The 23,012-nt window shown below is 47.8% G+C and overlaps 2 protein-coding genes across 5 annotated transcripts; one reads left to right on the top strand and one right to left on the bottom strand.

Annotated features, from left to right (window-relative positions):
- The first annotated feature begins 2,826 nt into the window (after nt 1-2,826).
- On the top strand, nt 2,827-13,341 carry LOC140419248 (uncharacterized). Of its 4 annotated transcripts, none has more exons than XM_072503071.1 (3): nt 2,827-2,927; nt 4,185-4,300; nt 11,878-13,341. In XM_072503071.1, the coding sequence occupies exon 3, from the start codon at nt 11,993-11,995 to the stop codon at nt 13,196-13,198; it is 1,206 nt and encodes a 401-aa protein (XP_072359172.1). In that variant the 5' UTR covers nt 2,827-2,927; nt 4,185-4,300; nt 11,878-11,992; the 3' UTR covers nt 13,199-13,341. The 4 variants fall into 4 exon arrangements, with proteins under 4 accessions (XP_072359172.1, XP_072359173.1, XP_072359170.1 ...); XM_072503072.1 differs by having other exon boundaries at nt 2,864-3,034; nt 4,185-4,307; XM_072503069.1 differs by having other exon boundaries at nt 2,865-2,975.
- Nucleotides 13,342-21,241: 7,900 nt separating this feature from the next.
- LOC140419242 (uncharacterized) lies at nt 21,242-22,852 on the bottom strand. The gene has a single exon (XM_072503063.1). The coding sequence runs from the start codon at nt 22,850-22,852 to the stop codon at nt 22,178-22,180; it is 675 nt and encodes a 224-aa protein (XP_072359164.1). The 3' UTR covers nt 21,242-22,177.
- Nucleotides 22,853-23,012: the final 160 nt, after the last annotated feature.

Below are 23,012 nucleotides of genomic sequence, written 5' to 3'. Positions count from 1 at the left end.
GGGGGTCTCCCATTCACGGCTTCCGCGCGAGCGCTCTGTGAGCCCTGTCCACTTCCAAGGGTCGGGGGAATGCCCCATCCCCCAGCAGCTTCTCAAACATGTCCGTGATGTATGCCCCAGCGTCTGCTCCTTCAGACACCTCCGGGAGCCCAACAATTCTCAATTTCTGCCGGCGAGACCTGTTCTCTTGGTCCTCCACCTTCTCCAGGGGCTGCGTCTGCTGGTCTCTCAGCATCCCCACCTCCAACTCCACTGCAGTTTGATGTTCCTCCTGTTCAGCCAGTGCCTTCTCTACCTTCTGGATCGCCCAATCTTGGGCGTCCAATCTAAGCTCCAGCCGTCAATTGACTCTTTTATTGGGTCCAAGCTGTCCAGTTTCTGCTAAGCAAAGCCTTCCTGAATAACTTGCATCAGCTGCTCCAGAGACTGCTGGGTCGACAAACCAGAGGTCCGGTCATCCGCTATGCTGTCTCCTGCTGCAGCTTCAGCCCAAGCCTTCTCTGTCTTTCTGTTTCTGCCTTGACGAGCACGTCTAGTCCTTCTCTCCATGCACCAATGTGGGAATTCAGTACACAATTGCCTCTGTCATCAGTTTTACAATTCAAGTCCGGTAGAAAATTGGGGGAAAAGGCCCAAAATGCTGACTCGAGTGGGAGCCAGCAAATGTGTGACTTACTCCTTCATAGCCGCCCCCAGAAGTCCTCTTCTTCCCGCTGTTACCAGAGTCCTAAACAACCCTCTTATGGACTGACCTCATTGACACTACACCTCTGTAAGCTTCATCCGATGCCGGTGCTTACACAGTTACATTGTGTACCCTGTGTTGCCCTATTATGTATTTTCTTGTATTCTCTTTTCTTTTCATGTACTTAATGATCTGTTGAGCTGCTCGCAGAAAAATACTTTTCATTGTATCTCGGTACACGTGACAATAAACAAATCCAATCCAATCCAACCCAATGATCAGTTGAATCCTCGTCCACACACAGAACACGTGTACAGTCTTTCCTTGCTGTGAATGGTGTGATGTTCTTTCAGGCTGTGAAACTGGTTAAATCTCCTTCCACAGTTAGTTCACTGGAACTTTCTCACTCAGGTATCACACTGATATTTGAAATCTTTGCCCACAGACAGAACAGACAAACACATTGAAAGTTTGTGCTTTTTAGGTCGTAATGAATTGAATGACACTGTCAGATCTCAATATGATGTTTGGTTCGAGTTGCCCAGCTGCCAAACCTCCCATTTTAATGCTCTGAAAAGTAGGTTTCCAAAAATGATCACTGTACGAATAGGATAGAAATTCACAACAGATCATTCTAGTTTCTATCGAACCTTCTTTCCTCTCTTGCTTTCCCCAAGCATGTGGTCCAGTCAAACAAAAAGACCAAAATCAGCTGGAAGTCCCAACAAAAGTGTCGGGAACCTTCCTGACTGAACCAGAATATTGTTCCCAGTGACTCTGAAACAGCTGTCCGCTGAGGTGTGGTTGTGGAAGGTGTCAAGCATTCCACTGGTTGTGGGAGGTGTCAAGCATTCCGGTGGATACCGCACGCTCCCTCTGCAGAGCCACTGGGAATAGACAAAACCACGCAACACAGTCGGCAGCCAGAGTAACCACCCACCCACCTCCAAGGTCCTCACCCAGCAACAATTCACTGTTTTAACCAGGCCCAAGATTAGATTCAAGATCTTACGCTCAGCACAAGGATACTAGATATTATAGATTGTAAGATCCACAAACTCTGCCAAGATGGCTGCAATTTAACAGGTTATTATGGGCATTAAACTGTGGGCAATATTCGATTCTGTGACCAATAATTAGTTAAACACAGACCTGAATAAGGAAACTTTGAGCCACCTGTGAAGTTTAAATGTCTTGTTGTGTCACGATGAACCAGCATTTGAGGAATATGAAATCTCTGGACTGTTTGTCTCCAAGTGCCGTATTGAACACAGGAGAATGAGCTCGAATTGGGACCGAGATAAGCGTGAGTGAGCATCGTAAACTGCTATTGTATCGGGGTGTTCTGGGTCTCAGAGTTGTAACCCTGCAGTTAATTGTCAGGGATGCAGTATAATAAACCCCGAACAAAGCAAATGTGTGTGTGAGAAGCATTTGAAGCAGCTGAACCCGCAGAGCTGAATGTCTCCCAGTGCAGCCACAGTACTGAACTTATTCCAGCTTCCAAGTCCACCTGAGAACCAACCTCCTGGCTATTCGTCTACAAGAAGCTTCAGAGCCTCATGAGAATTATTTGTTTCTAAAAACCCTTGACTCCAACTAAAGGACCAGCTCAACAAGAAGACAACAGACCTGCAGCGATATAAAGATTGTAGTCTACATTCCATTTTCATCATTCCAGCTTCAACTTGATCTGTACCTGATTTCTGTGTATGTGTCAGTGAGTGTGAAATAGACGAGAGACTGAGATGTTCAAACATCCAGGAAATTGTGTGATAATAAATAACCTCCTTTCCTTTAAAAAATCACCAGTAAGCTTGCGGCTGAAATGTATTTTAAATAAAGAAATATCACACTGAGGGTCAGAAAATATCACACAAACATCCTGATAATAAACTGGAAAGGACCACGAAATGTAATCAAACGCTGTATAACCCCCTTCAGGTAGCTATATAGATGCTGCAGCCTCTCACACTGAATGTATCCGTGATCCAGGCTACAAAGATCAGCTGGATCCTGGGAGTGGGTGAAACTTATTAAAAACCTGTATTGCAGGAATTTTTTCACCGGCACTAGGACCCGGCTGGGAACAGAAACGTTCAGGCCCCGCCCACTAGCTGTTGCGTCAACAAGACGCCAGCGCATGCGCTCTGCTTCCCCAAGATGGCGGCTGTGAACCAGGGCCTGGTCCCGGGAGAGAGCTGACCGGCGGTGATGTGACCTGAGGATCACCGCACCTCAGGCAAGCGGCCAGGTTGGGAAGGCGGTGCCTTCAGGAATAACTGGGAAGGTGATGTTTGGTCAGTTGCTGCAGTCTGTGTAGTGAAGGTGCTGTCACAGTGGTGTGAGGTCAGGAAGTACAGGATTATCACCCAGCAATGATCAATTAAGGGGAATGTAAATCCAGCTCAGGCTGCTTTCAGATTGGAAAGGGAGCTAAGGTGTGTCCTGAGAGCTGGTGAATGTTGTGGCTTTGGTAGTTTCTCTATCGACTGAGGGCTGAGCGGTAACAGGCCCGGGTTACCGGCTGCCATCTTTACAGTGGACAAGGTGCCACAGGGCGCATGCGCTGCGAGCCGGATGCCAACTCTCCCGGATTCACTGACTGGAGTCTCCAGGATTTTTTTTTTTTTCATAAATTTAGTGTATCCAATTAATTTTATCCAATTAAGGGGCAATTTTGTCTGGCCAATCCACCGACCCTGCACATCTTTGGGTTGTGGGGGCAAAACCCACATAAACATGGGGAGAATGTGCAAACTCCACACAGACAGTGACCCAGAGCAGGGATCGAGGCAAGGGTCCTCAGCGCCGTGAGCCATCAGGGATAGCCCACTGTGCTGCCCCCGAATTTTATTTTGATCATTTGTGGAAGTCACTGGCTGGGTCAACATTTATTGCCCATCCCTAATTTCCCTTGAACTGAGTGGCTTGCTCGGCCATCTCGGAGGGCATTTAAAGAGTCAACCACATTGCTGTGGTTTGGAATCATGTCGGCCAGACCAGGTAAGGATAGATTATTTCCTTCACTGAAGGACATGAGTGGACGGATGTGTCTTTACAACAATTGACAATGGTTTCATGGTCATCAGTAGACTTGCAATGAATTCAAATTTTACCTTCAGTCTCGGTGAGATTCATACTTAGGAAATCATTAGGACAGTGGAAAATATTTTTGGATCTTTGGAAAATGATTAGGATAGTAAAAAATATTTTTTTGAACATTTCTCTTCAGCGGATATAAATTATTGAAAATGGGATAAAGGTTGATTGGCTGACAGTCAAACACTGTCCTGTGAGGTAATTAGTCCTTTTGCTTCCCAATTGGCCGAGGAAGGCAGTGTGTCACAAGGATGGATGTGTTAACCGATTAATGGCTGGAGGATGGGGGCAGGTCATGTGATCAAACCTCCAGGAATACATTTAATCAAAGTTGGCGAGGAGAGAATGTTGTGAATTTCTATCTTAAACTGACAGTGAGGTTTCTGTAAATTTACAGGATACTGGAATTGGAGGTTTAACAGACGGGAAACGCAAACCAAACGTCACATTGCAATCTGACAGAGTCACTCGGTTCATCAGAACCTGAATATCAGCAGCATCTGGGTGTGGAAGGTAAAAGGTTTGTCTGTTCTGTCTGTGAGGGAAGATTTCAGGTCTCCGTGTGATTAGAAAAGCCCCAAGATTCACAAACCCTGGTTCGACCAAACCTGGAGAACTGTGTTCAGTTCTGGACAACAAACCTGAGGAAGGATAGAATGGCCTTGGAGGGAGTGCAGCACAGATTTATCTGAACCCCCCGGGGTTAAATTACAAAACTAGATTGCACAAAAAAATCTGTAATTGTGGGACAGAGAAAAAAGCATTCGGTCCATGCCAGCTCTCTAATCGACATGGTAGCACCATTGCTTCGCAGCGCCAGGGAACCCGATTTCTTTCCCGGCTTGGGTTACTGAATGGGTGGAGTCTGCACGTTCTCCCCGTGTCTGTGTGGGTTTCCTCCGGGTGCTCCGGTTTCCTCCCACAAGTCCCAGAAGATGTGCTTGCTAGGTGAATTGGACATTCTGAATTCTCCCTCTGTCTACCCAAAAGGTGCCGGAATGTGGCGACAAGGGGCTTTTCACAGGAACTTCATTGCAGTGTTAATGTAAGCCTACTTAGAACATAGAATAGTACAGCACAGAACAGGCCCTTCGGCCCTCGATGTTGTGCCGAGCATTGTCCAAAACCAAGATCAAGCTATCCCACTCCCTGTCATTCTGGTGTGCTCCATGTGCCTATCCAATAACCACTTGAAAGTTCCTAAAGTGTCCGACTCCACTATCACAGCAGGCAGTCCATTCCACCCCCGAACCACTGAGTAAAGAACCTACCTCAGAAATCCCTCCTATATCTCCAACCCTGAATCTTATAGTTATACCCGTTGTAACAGCTACCTCCACCTGAGGAAATAGTCTCTGAACGTCCACTCTATCTGTCCCCCTGATCATCTTATAAACCTCCATTAAGTCACCTCTCATCCTCCTCCACTCCAAAGAGAAAAGCCCTAGCTCCCTCAACCTTTCCTCATAAGACCTATTCTGCAAACCAGGCAGCATCCTGGTAAAATCTCCTTTGCACCCTTTCCAATGCTTCCACATCCTTCCTATAATGAGGTGACCAGAACTGCACACAATACTCCAAATGTGGTCTCACACAATCATGTATAGTTGCAGCATAACCCCGCGGCTCTTAAACTCAAGCCCCCTTTAATAAACGTTAACACACTATAAGCCTTCTTCACTGCTCTATCCATTTGAGTGGCAACCTTCAGAGATCTGTGGACATGAACCCCAAGATCTCTCTGTTCCTCCACATTCCTCAGAACCCTGCCATTGACCCTGTAATCCGCATTCAAATTTTTTCTACCAAAATGGATCACCTTGCACTTATCAGGGTAAAACTCCATCTGCCATTTTTCAGCCCAGCTCTGCATCCTATTAATGTCTCTTTGCAGCCGACAACAGCCCTCCACCTCATCCACTACTCCACCAATCTTGGTGTCATCAGCAAATTTACTGACCCACCCTTCAGCCCCCTCCTCCAAGTCATTGATAAAAATCACAAATAGCAGAGGACCCAGCACTGATCCCTGTGGTACACCACTGGTAACTGGTCTCCAGTCTAAACATTTTCGATCCACCACCACCCTCTGTCTTCAATGTGATAGCCAGTTACTGATCCAATTGGCCAAATTTCCCATCCATCCGACACCTCCTTACTTTCTTCATGAGCCGACCATGGGGAACCTTATCAACGCCTTACTAAAATCCATGGAAACAACATCAACTGCTCTACCTTCATCTACACACTTTGTTACCTCCTCAAAGAATTCAATCAAATTTGTGAGGCAAGACCTACCCTTCATGAATCCGTGTTGACTATCCCAGATTAAGCTGCATCTTTCCAAATGGTTAAAAATCCTATCCTTCAGGACCTTTTCCATTATCTTACCGACCACCGAAGTAAGACTAACTGGTCTATAATTACCAGGGTCATTCCTGTTCCCTTTCTTGAACAGAGGAACAACATTCGACACTCTCTGGCACTATCCCCGTGGACAGTGAGGACCCAAAGATCAAAGCCAAAGGCTCTGCAATCTCATCCCTTGCCTCCCAAAGAATCCTTGGATATATCCCATCTGGACCAAGGGACTTGTCGACCCTCAGGTTTTTCAAAATTGCAAATACATTCTTCCTCATCTACCTCCTCCAGCCTACCCGCCTGTATCACACACTCATCCCCAAAAACATGGTCCCTCTCCTTTGTGAACACTGAAGAAAAGTATTCATTCAACGCCCCTCCTATCTCTTCTGACTCCATGCACAAGTTCCCACTACTGTCCTTGACAGGCCCTATCGTCACCCTTATTTCTCACATAAGAGTAAAATGCCTTGGGGTTTCCTTGATACAACCCGCCAAGGACTTCTCATGCCCCCTCCTAGCTCTCAAGCCCTTTTTTCAGCTCATTCCTTGCTACCTTATAACTCTCAAGCGACCCTACTAAACCTTGTTTTCTCATCCTTACATACTCTTCCTTTTTCCTCTTGACAAGACATTCAACCTCTTTTGTGAACCATGGTTCCCTCACACGGCCATTTTCACCCTGCCTGACAGGGACATGCCTATCAAGGACACGCAGTATTTGTTCCTTGAACAAGCTCCACTTTTCATTTGTGCCTTTCCCTGACAGTTTCTGTTCCCATCTTATGCTCCCTAATTCTTGCCTAATCGCATCATAATTACCCCTCCCCCAATTATAAACCTTGCCCTATCGTCTGGCCCTATCCCTCTCCATTGCAATAATGAAAGACACCGAATTGTGGTCACTATCTCCAAAGTGCTCTCCCACAAACAAATCTAACACTTGGCCCTGTTCATTACCCAGTATCAAATCCAATGTGGCCCCCCCTCTTGTCGGCCTATCCACACTGTACAAAAACTGCCCCATCCGAACTGTTCGACTTATAGAGGTTCCAATCAATATTTTGAAAGTTAAAGTCATCCATGACAACTACCCTGAGACCTCCACACCTATCCATAATCTGTTTTGCAATTTCTTCCTCCACATCTCTATTACTATTTGGGGGCCTATAGAAAACTCCCAACAATGTGACCGCTCCTTTCCTATTTCTAACTTCAACCCACATTACCTCAGTAGGCAGATCCCCTTCAAACTGCCTTTCTGCAGCCGTTAAACTATCCTTGATTAACAATGCTACTCCTCCACCTCTTTTATCACCTTCCCTACTCTTACTGAAACATCTATACCCCGGAACTTCCAACAACCATTCCTGTCCGTGTTCTAACCATGTCTCCGAAATGGCCACAACATCGTAGTCCCAAGTACCAACCTACGCTCCAAGTTCACCTACCTTATTCCGGATGCTCCTTGCATTGAAGTAGACACACTTCTACCTATCTTTCTGTCTGCCGGTACACTCCTGCGACCTTGATACCCTCCTCAGTACCTCACTACTCTCAACACTGGCTTCTGGACTACAGCTCGTTTTCCCAGCCCACTGACAAATTAGTTTAAACCCCCCCAAAGAGCCGTAGCAAATTTCCCTCCCAGGATATTGGTGCCCCTCTGGTTCAGGTGCAAACCGTCCTGTCTGTACAGGTTCCACCTTCCCCAGAATGTTTTCCAATTATCCACGTACCTAAAACCCTCCCTCCTACACCATTCCTGCAGCCACGTGTTTATCTGCACTCTCTCCCTGTTCCTCACCTCACGAGCACGTGGCACTGGCAACAAACCAGAGATGACAACATGGTTTGTCCTGGCTCTCAGCTTCCTCCCTAGCTCCCTTAGTTCCTGGTTTAAATCCCCGTCCCTTCTCGTACCTATGTCGTTGGTACTGATGTGTTCCACAACTTGTGACTGCTCCCCCTCCCCTTTAAGGATTCTGAAAACATGGTCCGAGGCGTCATGGACCCTGGCACCCGGGAGGCAACATACCATCCGTGAGTCTCTTTCGCTGCCACAGAACCGTCTATCTGTCCCTCTAACTATCGAGTCTCCAATAACTATTGCTCTCCTGCTCTCCCTCCTTCCCTTCTGAGCTACAGGGACGGACTCAGCGCTGGAGATCCGTTCACCGTGGCTTACCCCTGGTAGGTCGTCCCCCTCAACAGTATCCAAAGCGGTATACCTGTTACTGAGGGGAACGACCACAGAGGGATCCTGCACTGACTGCTTCCTCCCAGCCCCTCTCACCGTCACCATCTTGATTCTTCGGAGTAACTACATCCCTGAAGCTACTTTCTATGACCACCTCTGCCTCCCGAATGATCCGAAGTTCATCCAGCTCCACCTCCAGTTCCTTAACGCGGTTTCTGAGGAGCTGAAGATGGGTGCGCTTCCCACCAGTGAAATCAGCAGGGACACTGACGGCGTCCCTCACCTCAAACATTCATACTTGTGAGACTAATAAAGATTACTGTTATTATCTGGAACAATCCAGTCAGTATCATTCTCCTGCTTTATCCCTGTATCCTAACAGCTTTATTTCTCTCAGGTTTCTATCCAATTTTTAACAAAATCATTCATTGGTGTCTATTTCTGCTCTGTCATAGGCAGCAAGGTTCAGGTAATTGCCACTGGCTGTGTAAAAACCTTCTTCCTCATACCTCCTGGACCATTTACATGCATAGATACGGAGCAACGTAGAAAATAGGAGCAGGAGGGGACCATTTGGCCCTTCGAACCTGCTCCACCATTCATTACGATCAGAGCAGATTGGGCTCAATAGTCTAATCCCGCTTTCACCCATATCCTTTGATCCCCTTCACCCTCAGTGCTGTATCTAACTACTTCTTGAAAACATGCAATGTTTTGGTCTCAATTCTTCCTGTGGTGATGAATTCCACAGGCTCACCACTCTCTGGGTGAAGACATTTCTCCTCACCTCTGTCCTAAATGGTCTGTCATAGAACATAGAACATACAGTGCAGAAGGAGGCTATTCGCCCATCGAGTCTGCACCGACCCACTTAAATCCTCACTTCCACCCAATCCCCGTAACCCAATAACCCCTCCTAACCTTTTTGGACACTAAGGACAATTTAGCGTGGCTAATCCACCTAACCTGCACATCTTTGGACTGTGGGAGGAAGGCGGAGCATCCGGAGGAAACCCACGCAGACACGGGGAGAACGTGCAGACTCCGCACAGACAGTAACTCAGCAGGGAATCGAACCTGGGACCCTGGCGCTGTGAAGCCACAGTGCTAGCCACTTGTGCTGCCCGTGCTATCCCGTATCCTCAGACTGTGACCCCGGGTTCTGGACACACCCACCATCGGGAACATCCTTCCCGAATCTAATCTGTCTCGCCCTGTTAGAATGTTATAGGTTTTTTAAAAATATAAATTTAGAGTGCCCAATTCTTTTTTGTCCCAATTAAGGGGTAATTTTAGCATGGCCAATCTACCTACCCTGCACATCTTTGTGTTGTGGGGGTGGGACCCACACAGACACAGGGAGAATGCGCAAACTCTACATGGACAGTGACCCAGGACCGGGATCGAACCTAGGTCCTTGGTGACGTGAGGCAACAGTGCTAACCACTGCGCCATCGTGCAGCCCATTTGCCTTCTTTACCGCATGCTTCCATACAAACTAGGAGCAGGCCACTCGGCCCCTCGAGCCTGCTCCTTACACACAAACTAGGAGCCAGCCTCTCGAGCCTGCTCCTTACACACAAACTAAAGTCAGCCCCTCGAGCCTGCTCCTTACACACAAACTAGGAGTCGGCCCCTCGAGCCTGCTCCTTACACACAAACTAGGAGCTGGCCCCTCGAGCCTGCTCCTTACACACAAACTAGGAGTCTGCCCCTCGAGCCTGCTCCTTACACACAATCTAGGAGTTGGCCCCTCGAGCCTGCTCCTTACACACAAACTAAAGTCAGCCCCTCGAGCCTGCTCCTTACACACAAACTAGGAGTCGGCTCCTCGAGCCTGCTCCATTATACAATAATTTTAACCTCAACTCCATATTCCTGCCGACCCCGATAACCTTTCACCCCCTTGCTTATCGAGAATCTATCCATCTCTGCCTTAAAAATATTCAGGGACTCGACTTCCACTGCGTTTTAAGGACGCAAGATCTAAGTCATAGAATCCCCACAGTGCAGAAGGAGCCCAAGTCAGCACCAACCCTCCGAAACCCCCCCCCCCATCCCACCCTGCCCCATCCTCACATCCCACCCAACGTGCACATCCTTGGAGATGAAGAGGCAATTTAGCACCTAACCTGCAAATCTTTGAACTGTGTGAGGAAACCGGAGCACCCGGAAGAAACCCACACAGACAAGGGGAGAATGTGCAAACTCCACACAGTCATCCAGGGTCAGGCGTGAACCTGGGTCCCTGGTGCTGTGATGCAGCAGCGCTAACCACTGTGCCACCCCCTCTTTTACAACCCTCGAGCGAAAAAAAAATCCTCATCCCCATCTGAAATGGGTGACCCCTCACTTTCCAACAGTGACCCCCTTGTTCCAGATTCTCCCACAAGAGGAAACATCCTCTCCACATCCACCCTGTCAAGACCCGTCAGCATCTTATATCGTTCAATCCAGGTTTTACCCAAAACTTTGAATCTGTGTCCCGGCTGCTTGTACGATCAGTGAATGGAAACAGAGTGTCTTTGTCCACCCGATCGAAACCTCGCATAATCTTGTGTCCCTGAATCAAATCTCCCCTCAACCTCCTTTGCTGGAACCATTCTGGTAAATCTCCTCTACACCTTCTCCAAGAACCTTCACATCCTTCTTGAAGAGCGGTGACCAGAGCTTTATAAAGATTCATAGAATAGAATTAGAACCATAGAATTCCTACAGTGCAGAAGGAGGCCATTCGGCCCATCAAGTGTGCACTGATTCACTGAAAGGGCACCCTGCCTAGGCCCACACCGCTACCCTGTCCCTGTAACCCCATAGCCCCACCAAACCTGCACATCCCTGGACACTAAGGGGCAATTTATCAAGGCCAATCAATCTAACTTGCTCCCCTATCAGCCTCCCCAAACAGGCGCCGGAATGTGGCGACTAGGGGCTTTGGGGCTGGTATAGCACAGTTGGCTAAGAAAGCTGGCTTGTAATGCAGAATAAGACCAGCAGCGCGGGTTCAAGTCCTGTACCGGCCTCCCCGAACAGGCGCCGGAATGTGGCGACTAGGGGCTTTTCACAGTAACTTCATTGAAGCCTACTTGTGACAATAAGTGATTATTATTATCATTATTTTTTGGTCTGTTGGAGGAATCCTGAGCACCGGGTGGAAACCCACGCAGACACGGGGAGAAAGTGCAAACTCCACACAGACGGTCATCAAGGCCAGAATTGAACCCGAGTCCTTGGCACTGTGAGGCAGCAGTGCTAATCACTGTGCCACCAGAAGCATAGTTTCTGTGTCAGTTATGAAGCTCAAGGTCGAATTTGCTTTGCCAACTACTCTCTTAATATGTCTTGTAGATATACAAAATCCCTCCTCACCTCTTCCTCTCTCCTCCCAAAGAGGCCAGTTGGGTTTTTACAACAATCCAGCTGTTTTTATGGTCCCTTGAAATGACCAGATTCATTCAGCTCAATTTCACAACCTGCCTTTGTGTTTTTGTGGGTTCTCTCTCACTCCCTATTTTCTGTTTTCAATCAGTTTCACAGGGTGTTCGAAGGTGAGACTTCAAGATCCGGAAACACAAACCAAGCATCACATCAGGGTCTGACAGAGTCCTCAATTTATCATTTCTGAATATCATGAGATTTTGAACATGGAAGGAAAAAGCATCGTTCACAGTGGGGAGAAGCCGTATACGTGTTGTGTGTGTGGACGAGGATTCAGTCGATCATCAGGCCTCACAAGACACAAATGCAGTCACACTGAGGAGAAACCGTGGAAATGTGCGGACTGTGGGAAAGGATTCACTTCCCCATCCCAGCTGGAAACTCATCGACGCAGTCACACTGGGGAGAGACCATTCATCTGCTCCACGTGTGGGAAGGGATTCACTCAGCCATCCGCTCTGTCCACACACCAGCAACTTCACTCCAGGGAGAGACCATTCATCTGCTCCACATGTGGGAAAGGATTTACTATTTCAGCCCACTTGCTGAGTCACCAGCTAGTTCACACTGATGAGAAACCGTTTCAATGTCCAGACTGTGGGAAATGCTATAAAAGATCTGGGGATCTGATGTGCCATCAACGTGTTCACACTGACGAGAGACCATTCAGGTGCTCTCAGTGTGGGACTGGGTTCAGACGATCATCTAACCTCACTGTACATCAGCGAACTCACACAGTGGAGAGGCCATTCGTCTGCACCAAGTGTGGGAAGAGATTCACTCAGTCATCCGACCTGCAGAAGCATCAGCGAATTCACACTGGGGAGAGACCGTTTCAATGTCCAGACTGCGAGAAGTGCTATAAACGTTTTGGGGAACTGTTACAACATCAACGTGTTCACACTGACGAGAGACCGTTTAGGTGCTCTCACTGCGGGACTGGGTTCAGACGATCATCTCATCTCACTGTACATCAGCGAACTCACACTGGGGAGAGGCCATTCATCTGCTCAGAGTGTGGGAAGGGATTCATTCAGTCATCCGAACTTCTGAATCACCAGCGAATTCACACTGATGAGAGACCATTTCATTGTCCAGACTGCGGGAATTGTTATAAACGTTCTGGGGAACTGATGCGCCATCAACGTGTTCACACTGACAAGAGACCGTTTAGGTGCTCTCACTGTGGGACTGGGTTCAGACAATCGTCTCATCTCACTGCACATCAGCGAATTCACACTGGGGAGAGGCCATTCGCCTGCTCCTGGTGTGGGAAGGGATTCACTCAGTCATCCGCCTTGCAGAAGCACCAGCGAGTTCACACTGGGGAGAGACCGTTCACCTGTTCCAAGTGTAGGAAGGGATTCGCCACTTCATCCCTCCTGCTGAAACACCAACGAGGCCACAAATAACAACAGTGATTGGATTTTGCTGTTCCTCACATTCAGGACTGAACCATGTTCATTTGGGTCTCTTTCTGCTGATAACAAAATCCAGCCCATTTACAGGGGCTAATATTCTGGCTAAAAGTCAAATAAATTAGATTTGTGTGACATACGCAGTGTGCTGAAACTTTTTAATTACTCTGACACAAGTTAGTTCCTTTTGAAGTAATCTCGCTCTCCCGTCTCTTCCATCCTCACCTCCAACAAGAAGTGTGAGGAGCTTCTTTGTGACTGAGATTGAGTAAATCCGATCAGCCGCCTCTGCTGCTTCCCTCCCTTCAACGAGCCCACCGGACCAAACTGTCTCTAAATGTCATCCTTTCCCGAGCCCTGAACCCACATCTTTCTCTAGTTTCTCTCCCATCTCCCCTCATGCCCTCTCAGAGCTCATCTTGTCCATGAGACCCAGCTCCTGCTCCATCGACCCTATTCCCACTGAGCTACTGATCAGCCAACTACCCTGTGTCCATGGATATTGTCAACATTTCTCACTCTTCAGGTACTGTCCCTGTCCTTCAAATCTGCCATCATCACCCCCTCAATAAAACAAACCCTTGACCCTGCCATCCTTACAAATTACTGCCCCATCTTCAACCTCCCTCTCCTCCCAAACTCTTTGAACATGTTGTCCCTCCCAAATCCTTGCCCATCTTTCCCAGAATTCCCATGTTTGAATCCCTTCAATCGGGTCTCTGCCCTGTCACAGTGAAACACAAGAGACAAACAGAATCTTACCCGGAGAGAAAGACAGTCAATCCGGGAGCTTGGATCCAACACGGATATGTTCATAAGACCAGAAGCAAGGGTAGCAGCACAGTCATTATCGAGAGACAACAATACCTGCTGGAGACAGACAGACAACCAAACAACACGAATCACAACACCAAACTACCTAGACCCATATACCCGAGACAGGAAGGAGAATTGAGTCAGACTGGAAGAACACAGACTCCAGACATATTAACCAAAGAAAACAGGTAGAACCAAGGAAGTTCTACCTACTCCCTAAAATACCCAAACATCCAAACACATGGACAGTACCAGGGAAATACCACCAGACAGACCCACCGGGCCAAGACTGTGGGAGAGAAAATCCAACAGAATCATAGAATTTACAGTGCAGAAAGAGGCCATTTGGCCCATTTAGCCTGCACCGGCCCTCAGAAAGAATACCCTACTTAAGCCCATCCCAGTAACTCACCTAACCTTTATTTGGACACTAAGGGGCCAATCAACCTTAACTCTTTGGACGGTGGGAGAAAACTGGAGCACCCGGAGGGAACGCACACAGACACAGGGAAAATGTGCAAACTTTACCCAGTCACTCAAGGCTGAAATTGCTGAAACATCAACACACTGCTCCTGGTGGTTGATGGTATAGTGGTTCAATAAATATAATCAGTGGATTAAAAAGGTGTGTAATATATAGTAAAACAGAAAATGCGAGATTAACTCAACAGGTCTGGCAGTATCATCGAATCCTTAAAGTGCAGGAGGCCATTCGGTCCATCGCGTTTGCACCAACCCTACAAAAGAGCGTCCCACCCAGGTGCACTTCCCCCACCCTCTCCCCATAACCCCACTTCACCTTTGGACACTAAGGAGTAATTTAGCATAGCCAATCCACCAAGCCTACACATTCTCGTGGGAGAAAACTCGAGCACCCAGAGGGAACCACACAGACACGGGAAGAATGTGCAAACTCCACACAGTCATCCAAGACCGGAATTGAACCCTGGTCACTGGAGCTGTGAGGCAGCAGTGCTAACCATTGTGCCACATCTGTGATGAGAGAAACAGAGTTAATGTTTGTTGTTCCTGGTAACAGTTCTGTAGAAAGATCAATGGATTCTAAAAAAAGCCCATTGAAGTCGAAATAAGATATTTTTGTCCATTGAAGCGGTTTGACACAGGAACAAATTTCACTGTGTGAAGCCCCAGTTTCATTCACACAAAGCCCGCAGTCTGATTGGCTGAAGGACCAGAATCCATCCCGTCCTCCCAATCTTCCTGTTGGTCATCCACTCTCAGACAGGAAATGAGGTCGTGGAACCCGTGCGCACGTGGCTAATGGGAACAACTCAAAATAATGCAGTCTCAGCCAATGAGGGAGATCTGAGAGCAGCCACGCCCCTCATTCACTCCAATTGGGTGGAGGACCAGCTGCTGTCATTCGGTCCTGCAGTCCCGCCTCCTCTTCCTATTGGTGCAAAGCTACCGTCAATCACTCGCCGGGCATTGTGATGTGGAGCATGTGCAGTGCGGCTCATGCCCAGGGACAGACGCTTGTTTGTCTCATCTTGAGGCCATGATGTTGGGTGGGGTTACTGGATTATGGGGATAGGGTGGAGGTGTGGACCTTGGGTAGGGTGCTCTTTCCAAGAGCCGGTGCAGACTCGATGGGCCGAATGGCCTCCTTCTGCACTGTAAATTCTATGAAATGTGGAGATGCCGGCGTTGCACTGGGGTGGGCACAGTAAGCAGTCTTACAACACCAGGTTAAAGTCCAACAGGTTTATTTAGAATGACTAGCTTTTGGAGCACAGCTGAGGAAGGAACTATGCTCTGAATGCTCGTGATTCGAAACAAATCTGTTGGACTTTAACCTGGTGTTGTAAGACTTCTCACTGTGCCCACCCCAGTGCAACGCCGGTATCTCCACATCCTGGTGTTTAGTAAATTACAGCATGATTTAATCAATGACAGAGAGGAGTGATTTCTGCTGACTGGGGAGTAAGGACTTGGGACATTGCCTAAAAATTGTAGCCAGGTCACAGAACTCAGTGTGAAATGAGGAAACACTTGTTGACACAAAATCTGGGACACATTTGGAATTCTCTCCCATAAATGACAATTCCTGTGGCAATCCCTGGTGAATCCACTATCTTTCATAGAATTTACAGTGCAGATGGAGGCCATTCGGCCCATCGAGTCTGCACCAGCTCTTGGAAAGAGACCCTACTCAAGGTCCACATCTCCACCCTATCCCTATAACCCAGTAAACCCACTAAGGACAATTTTAGCATGGCCAATCCATCTAACCTGCACATCTTTGGACTGTGGGAGGAAACCCACGCAGACACCGGGAGGATGTGCAGACTCCACACAGACAGTGACCCAAGCCGGAATCAAAACTGGGACCCTGGAGCTGTGCAGTAATTGTGCTATCCACAATGCTGCTATGCTGTCCCCTTATTTGTTGCCGATCCCGAATTGCTCTTGAACTGAATGGCTTGCTGGTCTATTTCAGAGGGCAGATTTACTGCTGTGGCTCTGGAGTCACATGTAGGCCAGACCAGGTAGGGTTGGCAGATTTCTTAAAGGCCATTAGTGAACCAGATCAGTTTAAACACAACCAGTGATAGCTGCATGGTCACCATTACTGATTTGAGTTTTCACTGTTTTATGAATTAAATGTAGTTGTTTGGTAACCGGGAATATTCCACTAGCTCCTCAGACCATTACCCTAGGGGACTCAGTAATACCCACCCAGGGACATTCCCACTCCACCACCATCTCATCCCTGGCTCCCAACCTCCTGCTTTGTTCACAATCCCCCCCCCCCCCCCCCGCCCCCCGGATTCACTTCTCACTCTTTGTGACCTCAATACAAACCTGTTGGACTTTAACCTGTTGTAAGACTTCTTACTGTGCCCACCCCAGTCCAACGGCGGCACCTCCACATCATGACCTCAACTGGACCGCCTTTTCCAGCTCTGGGGCTCGTACGGCGCATGCTTCAGTCAGTGCTGAGCCCCCAGCCCCCCTTTCACTCCGATTGGTGGGAGGACCAGCCGCTGCTGCTCGGTCCTCCGGCCCTGCCCCTTCTTCCTATTGGCCTGGCCCTGCCGTCAATCACTCCCCGGGCATTGTGACGTTGAGCATGCGCAGTGCAGGCGGTGTCCAGGGACAGAAGCTTGTTTGTCAGATCCACAGGCGGTGAGGGAAATGGCGGAATGGAGGGAGAGACGGAGCTGAGAGGTGGACGGGGAGGGGCCTTGAGTCCCCGATGCGGCTCTGACACCGGAATAAGAAGCGCCGGTGCCGGGTTTGTATCTGTGCGGCGGACGCGGCGGAACCGCGTCTGGAGTGAGAGGCCCGTGTTAAGGGCGCATGCGCGGTGCTCCCTGTCAGCAGGAGGATTTCATAGAATTTACAGTGCAGAAGGAGGCCATTCAGCCCATCGAGTCTGCACCGGCTCTTGGAAAGAGCACCCTACCCAAGGTCAACACCTCCACCCTATCCCCATAACCCAGTAACCCCACCCAACACTAAGGGCAATTTTGGACACTAAGGGCAATTTATCATGGCCAATCCACCTAACCTGCACATCTTTGGACTGTGGGAGGAAACCGGAGCACCCGGAGGAAACCCACGCACACACGGGGAGGATGTGCAGACTCCGCACAGACAGTGACCCAAGCCGGAATCGAACCTGGGACCCTGGAGCTGTGAAGCAATTATGCTATCCACAATGCTACCGTGCTGCCCTAAGGAGGAGAGAATGTTGTGAATTTCTCTCCTGGACTGACAGGGATGGATTCTGCAAACTCCTTTTACAGGGGGTGGGATGGCTGGATTTACACAGAAAACTCAAATCAAAGATCACATCAAATTCTAACATTGTCACTCTGTTCATCAGAACCTGAACATGATCAGAATTTGAGTATAATTGAGCTCCAGGGCAGTCCCGCTCACTGCATGTGTAGTGGGTGTTACAGTCAGATCAGCCAGGTTCTTATTCGATGGTGGAGCAGGCTGGAGGGAGTGAGTGATGTCTCCCAACACAGACAGAAAGGTCCACTTTTCTCCTGGAGTTTGAGACAAAGATGCAGTTTCAGCCAATGAGGGAGATCCGGGCTCAGCCCCGCCCCTCATTCACTCTGATTGGTTGGAGGACCAGCTGCTCCTGCTCGGTCCTCCAGCCCCACTGCTCCTTCTTATAGGATGCCGTCTAGAGATGCCGTCAATCGCAGCTCGGACATTGTGAGCTGGAACACGCGCAGTGCGGGCTCTTGCTCTGGACTTGGGTGGATAAGAGGACTGTGGGAAGAGCTTCAAAAGCAGAAAGAACCTGATGCAACACCAACACACTCACACTGGAGAGAGGCCGTTCACCTGTCCCATGTGTGGGAAAGGATTCACTCAGTCATCCACCCTGATCAGGCACCAGCAGACTCACACTGGAAAAAGGCCATTCACCTGCTCTGTGTGTGGGAGGAGATTCATTCAGTCATCCACCCTGCTGAGGCACCAGCGGGTTCACTCTGGGGAGAGGCCATTCACCTGCTCTGTGTGTGGGAAGGGATTGACTCTGTTAAGCACCCTCGCTGCACATCAACGTGTTCACATTGATAAATGATCTCTTGTTATGAATGTGAGAAGTACAAGTGAGGTGCAGACACACCAACGCACTTGCGTTGGGGAGAGGCTGGTCACCTCTGTGTGTGAAAAGGGTTCACTCAGTCACAGCACCTATTGTGAGAGCAGTGAGTTTACATGTGATTGCAGGGGTGGGATTCTGCTGTTCATCACTTTCACTGTTTGTTTCTGCTGATAGTAAACTCCATCCCCATCTTGGAGGTTATTGAAATTTTAGATGAAGACATTCTCTCTGTGTCTGCGTGGGGCTCACCCCCACAACCAAAGATGTGCAGGGTAGGTGGACTGGCCACACTAAATTACCCTTAATTGGAAAAAAATGAGTTGGGTACTTTAAATCTATTTATTTTTAATTCTAGATGAATGTCAGCTTGGTCAGCTGTTAAGCAAATACACAGTGTTATGTTCCATTTTTCTCCAATGTAAGAGGAGATTAATTGATGTCCTGTTGCGGACTGCTTCATTTTTGGGCACTTTTCTCTTTTCTAATCCTACATTATTTCAGATCTCACAGCTTCAGTCACTCTTGTGGACAATTCCCAGCTCTCCATATCTTGCAGACTGATGATAATCATAATCTTTATTATTGTCACAAGTAGGCTTACATGAACACTGCAATGAAGTTACTGTGAAAAGCCCTGAGTCGCCACATTCCGGCACCTGCTCAGGTACACTGAGCGAGAATTCAGAATGTCCAATTCACCGAACAGCATGTCTTTCGGGACTTGTGGGAGGAAGCAAGTGCACCCGGAGGAAGCCCACGCAGACACGGGGAGAACGTACAGATTCCGCACAGTGACCCAAGCCGGGAATCAAACCTGGGACACTGACGTTGTGAAGCAGCAGTGCTAACCACTGTGCTACCATGCTGCTCATGAGACTGTGTTACACTGTCAGTGTGCTCCTGTACTGCTCTGTATTTAACAGGAGCCTGCAGACTGATGAGACTGTGTTACACTGTCAGTGTGCTCCTGTACTGCTCTGTATTTAACAGGAGTCTGCAGACTGATGAGACTGTGTTACACTGTCAGTGTGCTCCTGTACTGCTCTGTATTTAACAGGAGTCTGCAGACTATTGAGACTGTGTTACAGTGTCAGTATGCTCCTGTACTGCTCTGTATTTAACAGGAGTCTGCAGACTGATGCAATTGTGTTCCACTGTCAGTGTGCTCCTGTACTGCTCTGTATTTTGCCTGTAATAGAAAATGACTGAATTTCTGTTCCAGTGGAACCTTTGCTGTTCTGAAATGTGGGTGAATATTTTTGTGCCTCACATCCTTGCTCATATTGCTGCAGTTGGGTGGAAGGGGATGTGTAAAGAGCTGGTCTCTGTGTGGAAATGTGAACCAAGGAAATGGTATGTGTGTGTGTGACAGAAACACAGCCTTGTGCTCACACTCAGAACAAAGATATCCTTATGGTGAGGGTTTGAAAGGGTCAGATCACAAATGTAGTGAAAAAGTTAAATATAAGTATCACCAGTGTAGCTGCAGCTTGTTAGATCAGAGCTGAGAAATGGGAGCTCTGAATCTCTATTATCTCTGTTTCCCAGAACAAGTAACTCTACTCTCTCTGTATTATTGCAGAACTGTTAATAAAGTCAGTAACAGACAATCTGTTGTTGGGAGTTTGATTCTCTGGTCTCTGAACCACAAGATTCAATGTTTAAAGTCAACAAGATGAACAAGGAAAGAGATCAGGGCCCAAAACTCCAGCTGGATATTCACAGGAGAAAGTCTGTTATCAAACACCTCGAATGGACAGAACAGAGAAAAATCCCAACTGTCAGAAATTCTCAAATCATTTGTAAATTTCTTTCAAATGTTGACAGGTTCCTGCAGTCAGTTTCCATTCAATTGAAATTAATGAAAGATGAGAGACTGGGTTTGAAGCAGAGCTGGGCCCACTTGTACTGGGACCCCAAAGCCAGACATCACTTACTCTGACACAGCAAATCCAGGGACCACTCACACTGAGACACCAAATCCAGGGTCCATTTACACTGAGACACCAAATCCAAGGGCCACTTACACCGAGACACCAAATCCAAGGGCCACTTACACCGAGACACCAAATCCAGGGACCACGTACGCCGAGACACCAAATCCAGGGACCACTTACGCCGAGACACCAAATCCAGGGACCACTTACACCGAGACACCAAATCCAGGTGCGGCTTACGCCGAGACACCAAATCCAGGTAACATTTACATTTTGAAGTTGACTTATGGGTACAGATTGTTTGCAATAAATCCCCAACTTTCAATTAAATCAGGTTATACAAGATTTAACTATCTGACAGAATGATCACTTTAAATGGTAAATTCAAAATATTTTTAAACCATTAAAAGGTAACACGTTGGGGGCAGCATGATGGCACAGTGGTTAGCACTGCTGCCTCATGACGCCGAGGACCCGGGTTCGATCCCGGCCCCGGGTCACTGTCCATCTGGAGTTGGCACATTCTCCCCGTGTCTGCGTGGGTCTCACCCCCACAATCCAAAAATCTGTGCAGGGTAGGTGAATTGGCCACAGTAAATTGTCCCTTAATTGGAAAAAAATAATTCCGTACGCTAAATTTTTTTTTAAACGGGTTACAAGTTGAAAGATAAAAAACAAAGTTGAATGAACAGTAATTGACAGAGAAGTTTATCTTTAACAATTAAACAGACTTCTTACAACTTTCCTCAGTTGAGCAGACGAAAGACATGAAGTAATAATCCCAAAATGTGGTAACATGTTAACAAAATGGTTCATCAAAACATTAGTTTTATCCCCTCAGCTCAATTTTTCTAATCTCTAATTAGCCAAAGTGTCAAACAATAATTGGTTAACTTAATAGACTGCTGATTTATATTTGGCCTGACATCTACTCGTGTACAAAATGGCATTTTAATCTTTCATGACAATGACTCTGAAGTGAATTAACCTGAAAATAGTTGGGTTACGTTAAAACCATTGATTTGAAAACTACCAACACAGCGGAGTGAAGTGATTCGAGCTCTGTGACCAGGCTGCCGGTACAGATGGCAATGGGCAGCCATGTAGAGTTGACAAGAGACTCTGTGAAATATCAATTTAGTATTGAACTGAAAGTTCATAATTTTGTGAATGAGTTCTTGGTGATTCTTAAGAAAAAATCCTTCATGGTATGTGGGTGTCGCTGGCTCGGTCAGCAGTTATTGTCCATCCCTAATTGCCCTTGAAAAGATGGAGGTGAGCTGCCTTCCTGAGCCGCTGCAGTCCTTCCATGTTAGGAAGGGAATTCCAAGGTTTTGATCCAGCTGCAGTGAAGGAATGTCGATATAATTCCAAGTGGAGATGGTGAGTGACTTGGAGGTGAACTTCCGGGTGGAGGCGTTCTTGAACCAAAGGAAAACATCACAGACGATGCTTTCAAAAAGGGACATCACAGCCCCAAAGATCAGTGACATGTCTGAAGGTATTTAAATGCCAGCCATTTATACGATTTGTTAACATCAGCAGGAGCAAACCAAATATTATCAGACTAACAATCCCAGGTGTGATTAACACCAGCGAAACTAATGAATCCAACCCCTGCAGTTACTTATGAATTCGCTGGTGTGTCAGCAGGTTAGATGGCTGAGTGAATCCCTTCCCACACACTAAGCAGGTGAACGGCCTTTCCCCAGTGTGAGTGCGTTGGTGTATCACTAGGTTAAAGGACTTGGTGAATCCCTTCCCACAGTCGGAACAGGTGAATGGCCTCTCCCCTGTGTGAGTTCGCTGGTGTATCAGCAGGTTCGATGGGTGAGTGTATTCCTTACCACACACAGAGCAGGTGAATGGTTTCTTCCCAGAGTGAACCCGTTGATGTGCAATGAGATTGGGTGAAGACCTGAACCTCTTTCCACAAGTGGTGCAGCTGAACGGCCTCTCCTCGCTGTGTGTTTGCTGGTGTTCCAGCAGATGGGAGGACCGAGTGAATCCCTTCCCACATACAGAGCAGCTGAATGGTCTCTCCCCAGTGTGAACTCGCTGGTGAGCAGTGAGGTTGGATGAAGACCTGAACCTCTTTCCACAGGAGGTGCAGCTGAACGGCCTCTCTTCGGTGTGGGTTTGTTGGTGTGACTGGAAGCAGGATAACTGAGTAAATCCCTTTCCACACACAGAGCAAGTAAATGGTTTCTCTCCAGTGTGAATGCGTCGGTGGTTTTCCAGCAAGGATGGATAATTGAATACTTTACCACAATCTTCACATTTCCATGGTTTCTCCATGGTACTCGTGTCCGTGTGTCTCTCCAGGTTGGAGATCAGTTGAAGCTTCGAAGACACACAGACACGTGTACAGTTTCTCCCCACTGTGAATGGTGATGTTTTTTCAGACTGCGTACCTGGTTAAAGCTCTTTCCACAGTCACTTCACAGGAACACTCACA

Source organism: Scyliorhinus torazame, chromosome 5, assembly GCF_047496885.1.
Source record: "Scyliorhinus torazame isolate Kashiwa2021f chromosome 5, sScyTor2.1, whole genome shotgun sequence".
Classification (NCBI taxonomy): domain Eukaryota; kingdom Metazoa; phylum Chordata; class Chondrichthyes; order Carcharhiniformes; family Scyliorhinidae; genus Scyliorhinus; species Scyliorhinus torazame.
Note: the sequence above shows the minus strand (reverse complement) of the source record. Positions and strands in the feature narration are given on the sequence as shown.